Raw genomic sequence first — 10,718 nt, 5'->3', positions numbered from 1 at the left:
AATAAATGATATGCGAAACTGGAAAAATGTGTGTTTGCGGTTCCAGAGATTCAATTTCTGGGGTTTCTTCTCTCCGCTTCTGGTTTTCGCATGGACCCCGAGAAGGTCCGCGCTGTGCTTGAGTGGGAGCTTCCTGAGAATCAAAAGGCGCTGATGCGTTTTTTGGGCTTTGCCAATTATTACAGGAAGTTCATTTTGAATTATTCTTCTATTGTTAAACCACTCACTGATATGACCAGAAAGGGGGTAGATTTTTCTTCTTGGTCAGTAGAGGCGCGTAAGGCTTTTTCTGATATCAAGGAGAGTTTTGCTTCCGCTCCCATCTTGGTGCAACCTGATGTTTCTTTACCCTTCATAGTTGAGGTTGATGCTTCTGAGGTGGGTGTGGGGGCAGTCTTGTCTCAGGGTTCCTCTCCTGCCAATTGGCGACCGTGTGCCTTTTTCTCAAGAAAACTCTCCTCCGCAGAGAGAAATTACGATGTGGGAGATAGGGAATTGTTGGCCATCAAGTTGGCTTTTGAGGAATGGCGCCATTGGCTAGAGGGAGCCAGACACCCTATTACCGTATTTACTGACCATAAAAATCTGGCCTACTTGGAGTCAGCCAAGCGTCTGAACCCGAGACAGGCCAGATGGTCGTTGTTCTTTTCTAGGTTTAATTTTGTTGTCACGTTCCGCCCTGGAGTTAAGAATGTGAAGGCAGATGCCCTGTCACGTTGTTTTCCGGGAGGCGGGAATTTTGAAGACCCGGGTCCCATTTTGGCTGAAGGTGTGGTGGTCTCTGCTCTTTTTCCTGAATTGGAGGCAGAGGTGCAGGCAGCCCAGTCAGAGGCTCCTGATCTTTGTCCTCCTGGGAGGTTGTTTGTGCCTCTCGCTTTAAGACACAAGATTTTTAAAGAACACCACGATACGGTCCTTGCTGGGCACCCGGGGGTAAGAGCCACACTGGATCTCATCGCTCGGAGATTCTGGTGGCCTGCGCTTCGTAAGTCGGTTGAGGGTTTTGTGGCAGCCTGCGAGACTTGCGCTCGTGCCAAAGTCCCTCATTCACGGCCATCAGGTCCTCTCCTTCCCTTACCCATTCCTTCCCGTCCTTGGACACATCTGTCCATGGACTTCATAACAGACCTGCCTCGTTCCTCGGGGAAGACTGTGATTCTGGTGGTGGTGGACCGTTTTAGCAAAATGGTGCATTTCATCCCTTTTCCTGGTTTGCCCAATGCTAAGACGCTGGCGCAGGCATTTGTTGATCACATTGTCAAATTGCACGGTATTCCTTCAGACATAGTCTCTGATAGGGGCACGCAGTTTGTTTCCAGATTCTGGAAGGCTTTCTGTTCTCGCTTGGGGGTTTGGTTGTCATTCTCTTCTGCTTTCCACCCGCAGTCGAATGGCCAGACAGAGCGCGTCAATCAGAATCTGGAGACATATCTGCGTTGTTTTGTGGCGGAGAATCAAGAGGATTGGTGTTCTTTTTTGTCCCTTGCTGAGTTTGCTTTAAATAACCGTCGTCAGGAGTCCTCTGATAAGTCACCATTTTTTGGTGCATATGGGTTTCATCCACAGTTTGGGACTTTCTCGGGAGAGGGGTCTTCTGGTTTACCTGATGAGGACAGATTCTCCTCGTCTTTGTCATCTATTTGGCAAAAGATTCAAGATAATCTAAAGAGCATGAGTGACAGATATAAGCGTGTGGCTGATAAGAGACGTGTGCTTGGTCCGGACCTGAATGTTGGTGATCTGGTGTGGTTGTCTACCAAGAATATCAAATTGAAGGTTCCCTCCTGGAAGTTGGGTCCTAGGTTTATTGGGCCTTACAAAATCCTGTCTGTCATCAATCCTGTTGCATACCGTCTTGATCTTCCTCAGACTTGGAAGATCCATAATGTTTTTCATAAGTCCTTATTGAAACCTTATGTTCAACCCATTGTACCCTCGCCTTTGCCTCCTCCTCCGATTATGGTTGATGGGAATCTTGAATTTCAGGTCTCTAGGATTGTGGATTCTCGTCTTGTCCGCGGTTCTCTTCAGTACCTTGTTCAGTGGGAGGGGTATGGTCCTGAGGAGAGGATGTGGGTCCCAGTGATGGACATTAAGGTCTCTCGTCATATAAAAATATATGTAAATATATTATGGCTAAAAACATCAGTAGTAGTTTCTGACATATTATGCATTCATATATATCAGAAGTATGAATATATATATATATATATATATATATATATATATACACATATACGTATATATATTCTTTTAGTAATTACACATTTATTTTGTGCCATAAATTTTTTTCAATTACTAAAAATAATATTAATGTAATTTATATATGTTATTTTAACTCATAACCTTCTACATTAGAGCCAAGAACTTTAACCACTATATATAAGCTACATGTTAACCTTCATTTAAATATGAAATGATACTTCTGCTGTATAGGAATACTTACTACATGACAACTACTATAAGGTTTTTCTGACATAGTTTATCATTCAGCTTTATAGCTGAGTGGTTAAAGTCCTTGCCTCTAATGTAGAAGGTTGTGAGTTCATATAGTGTGAGTTTAAATATTTATTCTCAGAAATAGAGGCTAAATTAGATTTAAATACACTGGGTGTCCCTAAGCACTGACTCCGTATATGAACATAGCTAGCATCTCAGGTCACATGTGGCTACAGGGGTAATTTAACTGCCTTGAATTTCCATTGCGGACAGACAGATGGTTAAGGTGAACAACTTACAAAGTGAAAGTGGTTGTCTAGAATTTGGAAAAAACATTTCTTCCAAATATAGTGCCACACCTGTACACATGTTGTGTGTTGTATTTCATGTCGATCTCACTTATTTTAGTGGAGTTGATCTTTAAGTCCAAACAAAGCTCACAATGTACTCTTCTTCTTATGATTTTCACTTGAATGATCTTACTCATACAGTATGAAAACGAAGAACAGAATGCAAATTAATTTAATGGGTAAGACACAATGTGATGCATACAAATTTAAAGAGGACCTTTCACTAGAATAAAACATCTAAACTAACTATACAGACATGGAGAGCGGCACCCAGGGATCTCCCTGCACTTACTGTTATACCTGGGCGCGGCTCCGTTCTCCTGGTATAGCCTCCGGTATCTTCATATGTTAGGCTCCACCCAGGGGAACCTGCCGGCGTCTTATTCTCCCATGCTGTACTGCTGGCCAATCGCAGCGCTCAGCTCATAGCCTGAGAGAAAAAAAAGCCTCTCAGGCTATGAGCTGAGCGCTGCGATTGGCCAGCGCTGCAGCATGGGAGAAGGAGACTCCGGCAGGTTCCTCTGGTTGGAGCCTAACATATGAAGATACCGGAGGCTATACCGGGAGAACGGAGCCGCGCTCAGGTATAACAGTAAGTGCAGAGAGATCCCTGGGCGCCGCTCTCCATGTCTGTAGAGTTAGTTTAGATGTTTTATTCTAGTGAAAGGTCCTCTTTAATGTGCTTTTATTCTTCTACTCAATCTGAGAGTTATGAAATGCACTACAGACAAAAAATTTTTATGGCCTTCTTTACACTGTTTGTGTGTTTTTAGTGTTGTCTGCATTTTTTCTCAAAAATACATCATACTCTAGCTACAGTATGCATTTTTTTCTCATTTTTCTGTTAGGCATCTCGATAGGAATTCACAAATGCCCGTTTAAAATGTTAGAATAAAAACACAAAAAAAGGTAAAAAAAATAAGTGTCAAGTAGACATACAGTTTAATCAAACTATTTAAGATCTTAATTTTCTATTTTGAAATAGTTTACCTACCAGTAGTAGATTACTATTATACGAGCCCTAATAATGTTTCAGTAAAATGTTCCACTTAAAAAGGAGCTGTCACCTCTCCTGACATTTCCAGTTTAATAACTACTTGTATTCCCCATATAACAAACTTCTAGAATTAATAATAAACAAATAGTACATAACAAAGTCATAACAATAGATACTGTAAAATTGATAGTGCATGGGGAATACAAGTAGTTATTACAATAGTCAGGATAGGTGACAGGTCCACTTTAATTGTAAAATAAGATATGATGTGTTGGACAAAAAACATACTTTGACTATCCATTTAACTAATTTAATATTTAGCTCAGTTTCAAAAGCATTCACAAAGATTAGATTAAATCAAATTTTTTTTGCTTGCTGTTAACATTTAATCTATATTGTTTTTTCTTTATAGTGTTTTTCTTCTAGCAATGAAATCAGGAGAGCTATTTAACACAACAGAATTTGTATTTGACAGTTTAACGGATGACCCCATGCTACAGTATATATTCTTACTTATCTTCATAATTATCTACTTTATAGTAATTTTTGGAAATTGTGCAATATTTGTAGTTATTTGCTTGGACTCAAACTTGCACACTCCTATGTACATCTTCTTATTAAACCTGTCTGTTATTGATATTGCGTCTACATCAAATATCCTACCAAAGCTTTTAATTATGGTCTTCATACAGTGTAATACAATCTCATTCGGGGAATGCATAACTCAGTTATATTTTTTTATTTTCTTTGTTTGCACTGAGGTCTTTGTTCTTGCAGCCATGGCTTATGATCGTTATATAGCAATCTGCCACCCTTTACATTATATTATTATAATGAGTTTAAAGCTCACTTTTGGACTATCTGCTACTGCATGGGCAGCTGGGCTTTTGACTCCAGTTGGGCATGTTAACCTCATCTCAAAAATGTATTTTTGTGCTTCTCATGTAATCAGTCATTTCTACTGTGATATTTCACCATTGCTAAAGATCTCATGCAGTGATATTTATCATGTAGAAATGTTAACTTATGCTGTAGGGACACTTGTGGGAATCTTTACATTAATTTTGACATTATTATCCTATATTTTTATCATTTTGAACATTCTTAGTATTAAATCTACGGAAGGTCGAAGTAAAACTTTTTCTACTTGCTCTTCACATTTAACTTGTGTGATTATGTTTTATGGAACAATAATGTGTCTGCACATGAGACCTACATCAACATATTCTTCAAAATTTGACAAGTGCTTCGCTCTTGTGTATACTGTCTTGGTTCCACTGCTAAATCCTTTTATTTACAGTTTTAAAAATGAAGAAGTAAAAAAAGCTTTGAGAAAGCTCAAGATTAAAATACCAAAAATAATCTTCAAGTTATAAAATATTCTATTTCAAAAATGTCTATTAAAACTGCAGAAGGCAGTTTTAATAACATTAAAATAAATATGTTAGATAAGCATTAAAGCAAATAAAGTCAAAAGCAGAAATATAACGTATACTTGCATTATTAATTTGTATGTATTATGTACTGGTAAGACCAATGTCGACTCTAAGTCATATACCATGCAGTATGTGGACCACCAGGTCCCTTCATGGATGTGTCTTTTTTCAGCAGTACTAACTACTGTGTGTAACTAGTTCTGCATTTCATTAGATTATTCCCATTGACAATTAAAGTATATGTCAACTCTCCAGCAACGTATGGAACAGTCACGAGGTCAGGTTTCTTAAAGCAGTTTTGGAAGCCAAAACCAAGGAGGAATTAAAAATGTATTATACTTTCTTTCCTTTTATGATATACTCCTTATTTGGGCTTCCAAAACTGCATCAGGAAATCTGACCATGTGGTCCAACCCTAATTGTGTGTGTAATCTAAATAAAATGTAATAGGTTAGCAAGTGCTCATTTCTTATTTTTTACAAATCGTGAGTTACACTCTGTGCTGTTTATATGCTACAATATGTCTCGCCTTTCTGTGTGCTCCTCTTAGTCTTGTGCTTTTGTAACATCTGGTCCTTGTGAGGTCCTTGTCTGCCCCTTCTATGTGAAATCCCTCTATAATCCATGATGGGCATAGGTTTGCATGTATCAGGGTCTAGCAGGCATGGAGATCAGCTCTCTCTCCCTCTCTTGAGGTTGGGCACTAGGATCCAGCGTCAGCATGGTTTTTAAGATTACATTTCTATAAATGATGCACAGCAGGGTTCCATCAAGGTATAGCCTATGCTTTACAGGAGTACACCTCTCTGCTAATGATGAGCAGCATAGGCAATATTCACATTTGCGATATTTTGTGAATTTTTGGCCTAATATTTGCCATAAATTAGAAAATTTGAAAAACTTTGTGATCTCAAGTCATTATATTCTTTATTGCAAAAATTGGGCATATTGAACGCGCAATACAGGCATGACTTACGTTTGCTACATTTTTTCAAGCTGCTAGAAGTTTCCAGAGACTGGAGAAAATGGTTGGCAGCAACTTTCGTGACTCCTGATCACTGTAAGTAATTTTACATTACAGCACTGTGCTCCAATATATTAACGATTGCGAAAATCGGCACTAATGATACGCATATTTTTGGCGCAACACATGCAACTTCACATTTTATCAGTAGATATTACTGATTGGTGCACTAAGTATTGTTGTGAACTTGTGACATCACAGCACTATGTCTGTAGCATGTATGTATGGACAGCAGAGAAATATCTCCTATCACACTACCTAACAACCTGCAACACTCAGCAACACTATTTCACTATCTAACCTACACTGACTATCTCCCACTAACTATCTGTATTATATATACTGTATGAGCTAACTATCTAATGTAAATGACTCAGCAAAGCACAGAGCACAGCAATGACACTGCTCTTTCTCTCTCTCTCACAACAGTAAAAATGGTTGCTGGGGAGTTTCTTATACAGTCATGTGAAAAAATTAGGACACCCTTTGAAAGCATGTGGTTTTTTGTAACATTTTTAATAAAAGGTTATTTCATCTCCGTTTCAACAATACAGAGAGATTAAAGTAATCCGACTAAACAAAGAAAACTGAAGAAAAGTCTTTTCAAGATCTTCTGTAAATGTCATTCTACAAAAATGCCTATTCTAACTGAGGAAAAAGATAGGACACCCTCACATGTATTCCCTCTTAAATTGGCTCAGATCTCACACAGGTATATCACACCAGGTGCACATAATTAGTAGATCGTTACTCTGCATGTTGAATGAGGCTTGCCCTATTTAAACCTCAGACATTTAGTTTGGTGTGCTCCTGACTGTTGAAGTGAGAGTGAGCACCATGGTGAGAGCAAAAGAGCTGTCAGAGGACTTCAGAAAAAAGATTGTAGCAGCCTATGAGTCTGGGAAGGGATTTAAAAAGATCTCAAAAGATTTTGAAATCAGCCATTCCACTGTCCGGAAGATAGTCTACAAGTGGAGGGCTTTCAAAACAACTGCCAACATGCCCAGGACTGGTCGCCCCAGCAAGTTCACCCCAAGAGCAGACCGCAAGATGCTAAAAGAGGTCTCCAAAAACCCTAAAGTGTCATCTCGAGAACTACAGCAGGCTCTGGCTACTGTTGATGTAGAAGTACATGCCTCTACAATCAGAAAGAGACTGTACAAGTTTAACTTGCATGGGAGGTGTGCAAGGAGGAAACCTTTGCTTTCCAAGAGAAACATCGAGGCCAGACTGACATTTGCCAAAGATAAAGTTGACAAAGACCAGGACTTCTGGAATAATGTTCTTTGGACAGATGAGTCCAAAATTGAATTATTTGGACACAACAGCAGAGGACATGTTTGGCGTAAACCAAACACAGCATTCCAAGAAAAGAACCTCATACCAACTGTGAAGCATGGAGGTGGAAGTGTCATGGTTTGGGGCTGCTTTGCTGCAGCAGGACCTGGTCAGCTCACCATCATAGAATCCACGATGAATTCTACTGTGTATCAGAAGGTGCTTGAAGAACATGTGAGACCATCAGTTAGAAAATTAAAGCTGAAGCGGAACTGGACCATGCAACATGACAATGACCCAAAACATACTAGTAAATCAACCAAAGATTGGCTGAAAAAGAAGAAATGGAGAGTCCTGGAATGGCCAAGTCAAAGTCCAGATTTGAATCCCATTGAGATGCTGTGGGGTGACTTGAAAAGGGCTGTACGTGCAAGAAACCCCTCAAACATCTCACAGCTGAAAAAGTTCTGCATTGAGGAGTGGGGTAAAATTTCCTCAGACCGATGTCGAAGACTGGTAGATGGCTACAAGAACCGTCTCACTGCAGTTATTTCAGCCAAAGGAGGTAACACTCGCTATTAGGGGCAAGGGTGTCCTATCTTTTTCCTCAGTTAGAATAGGCATTTTTGTAGAATGACATTTACAGAAGATCTTGAAAAGACTTTTCTTCAGTTTTCTTTGTTTAGTCGGATTACTTTAATCTCTCTGTATTGTTGAAACGGAGATGAAATAACCTTTTATTAAAAATGTTACAAAAAACCACATGCTTTCAAAGGGTGTCCTAATTTTTTCACATGACTGTATAGTAGAGGGGTAGGCATCTTTTCTATTGGCTTCTAGGGATGTTGCTAAGCTCTGAAAAAGATATTGCAGCCTTATCATTGGCCCACAAGCAAGAATGGAGGTTACTGATGAAAAAAAAAATCTAGAATATTTGTTTTTACGAATATATAGCACTATATTCTACCTCTTTGCGAATTCTCAAAGTGCCGATATTCGCGATAAAACTGTGCGATTAGAATATTCACGAACAGCACTACTCTCTGCAAGAATTTGAAGATAAGGCTATATGAATGGGAGTTTATAATGAGAGGGTTCTGGAGATATTTGGTCCAATGTAGCACACATTTTTTGGACTACACCCAAAGCGTAAATAGACTCTTGAAATGATTCTTTGTGGAAAGGAAGTTACATGTTTATTTGAGATGAGTGGCAAAGCAGGTTACTGAGTCTTCTCAAAACCTTATACAGTATGCGGACCACCAGTTCCCTTGTTGAACTTGATGGACATATGAATAGAGTGCAATAGTGAAATTTTTAACAAACAATAAATTTTTATACCCAGGATATGCGCCCAATGTCTGATTGGTGTCGGTCCTGCCTCTGGGACCCACACCTATATTTAAAAAAAGCCCCCAAATTGAAAGAGGATGCACTGCACATGAGTAAATGCCTTTCATTAATTTCTATGGGACTGCCCCATATAAGTAAATGGAGTAGTGGCCACTGTTACATGATGCGATTCCCATTCATTTCAATGGGACGTCCGAAAATAGCCAAGCTTGCTGCTCGGCTATTTTTGGCATTCCCATAGAAATGAATGGAGGCCGGCTGCACATGTGCGATGGTCCCTCCTTCACTTTGCAGGCCCCCTTTTTAAAAATAAGTGCAGGTCCCAGAGGTGGGATATGCCCCCCATGTGCAACATGGTCCAACCCATAGGATAGAATATGCTCTCAATGTACAAGATGGGCCAGCCCCTTTAAAATGCAGCAGTCTACCAGTAACATACATGACAGCACCAATAACATACGTACATGTCAATGGTTCACACATACATGTCAGCATCAATATATTATTATTCATAAAGTATACATGACAACATCAATACACTAATATTCATAAGGGAAGCTACACCTTTTGGTATTCTTTGTAACTCTTGATTCAATGTGTTATATCACGTCCAGTACATGGATACCTAATAGATTCTTTTAGCAGTCAAATAACAATAACAGGAAGAAATTGGTATATGGCAGATCAAAACAAGACACGTGGGATACCTTTGCATGAAACTAAAAAACTAGAACCTATTGCTCAGGTACCCTTTCTGAAGTAACTTAGAGTGGACATCCATTGGCTGGGGAAATTTAGGCTATACATTGGCCTTTTAAGAGCCAGAGCTTGCTCATGCACAATATGGACAGTGAGAGACAGAGTCAGCGTCAGCAAGAAGTAGGCCGCAGCCTCAGAGTGGAGGACTAGCAGAAAAAAGCAAGATTAATTTTACCCAAAATGAATTTTAATAAATTTGCTGATATTATCACAAAGCATAATTATTATTTAACCACTCAAGCTAGATGTTGAAATAAAGCATTTGGTTACATTTAGAGATGAGCAAAGTTTAAAAAAATTCAATTTGGACTCTTTGCTGAATCCTCCGCCCCTCCCCCCAAATTTGATTTTATCCGAATTTATTTGCGTTGAAGCACATTAAAACTCAGTTATTTCCCTGCTGCAGAGAGCCTGTATATCAGTGTAGAAAAATGTGCATTAGAGAAACATGCATAGCTAGTCTTCTGTGGTATTGAAACAGTTACTGTGCGTCAGTATGACAGAATCACTTTACACTTTACTTATTTGGTCAGTTACGGGGCCAAAACTGACCAAATAACTAAAGTGTGAAATCAGCCTTACAGGTCAATGTTAGCTTCTGGTACAAAGAACCATGCAGTGGCCCAAGATTTCACTATAGAGTGAAAGAGTGCACTCCATTTACACCATCAGCTGATTCCACATAGATTTCTACAGAACCTGTTCATTTACACACTGGTACAAATATTGGCCCCTTGACAGAGAGGAGACTGTGTCAGCATTAAGTTTGTGTTGACGTCACGTTTTATTTTACCTTTCTTCTGATCCATCACAAGAACAACCCCAAAAAAACTGATTCCACCTTTTAAGCATCCACCTTCGCACGGTCAGCATTTGGTCAGTAATCGATCAGTATTGCTTAGACAAAAAAAACTGGAGTGGATCCAAAACAGAAATGATACGTGATTGGAATATTTGCATGTCTTCCATGTTTTGAGCATATCCTGAAGCAAAATAGTGAGGCTGTGTGAAGCCAGATCTCTCTCCTATTGTGAACTGTAAAGTTGAGCTAGAAACGCTGTGTATTAGCCAGTGCCTAGACA

The 10,718-nt window shown here is 39.3% G+C and overlaps 1 protein-coding gene across 1 annotated transcript; it reads left to right on the top strand.

Annotated features, from left to right (window-relative positions):
* The first annotated feature begins 4,214 nt into the window (after positions 1–4,214).
* LOC122925968 (olfactory receptor 1019-like) lies at positions 4,215–5,162 on the top strand. The gene has a single exon (XM_044277364.1). The coding sequence runs from the start codon at positions 4,215–4,217 to the stop codon at positions 5,160–5,162; it is 948 nt and encodes a 315-aa protein (XP_044133299.1).
* Positions 5,163–10,718: the final 5,556 nt, after the last annotated feature.

This window comes from Bufo gargarizans, chromosome 1 (assembly GCF_014858855.1).
Source record: "Bufo gargarizans isolate SCDJY-AF-19 chromosome 1, ASM1485885v1, whole genome shotgun sequence".
Classification (NCBI taxonomy): domain Eukaryota; kingdom Metazoa; phylum Chordata; class Amphibia; order Anura; family Bufonidae; genus Bufo; species Bufo gargarizans.
This window is presented reverse-complemented; position numbering and strand designations above follow the sequence as displayed.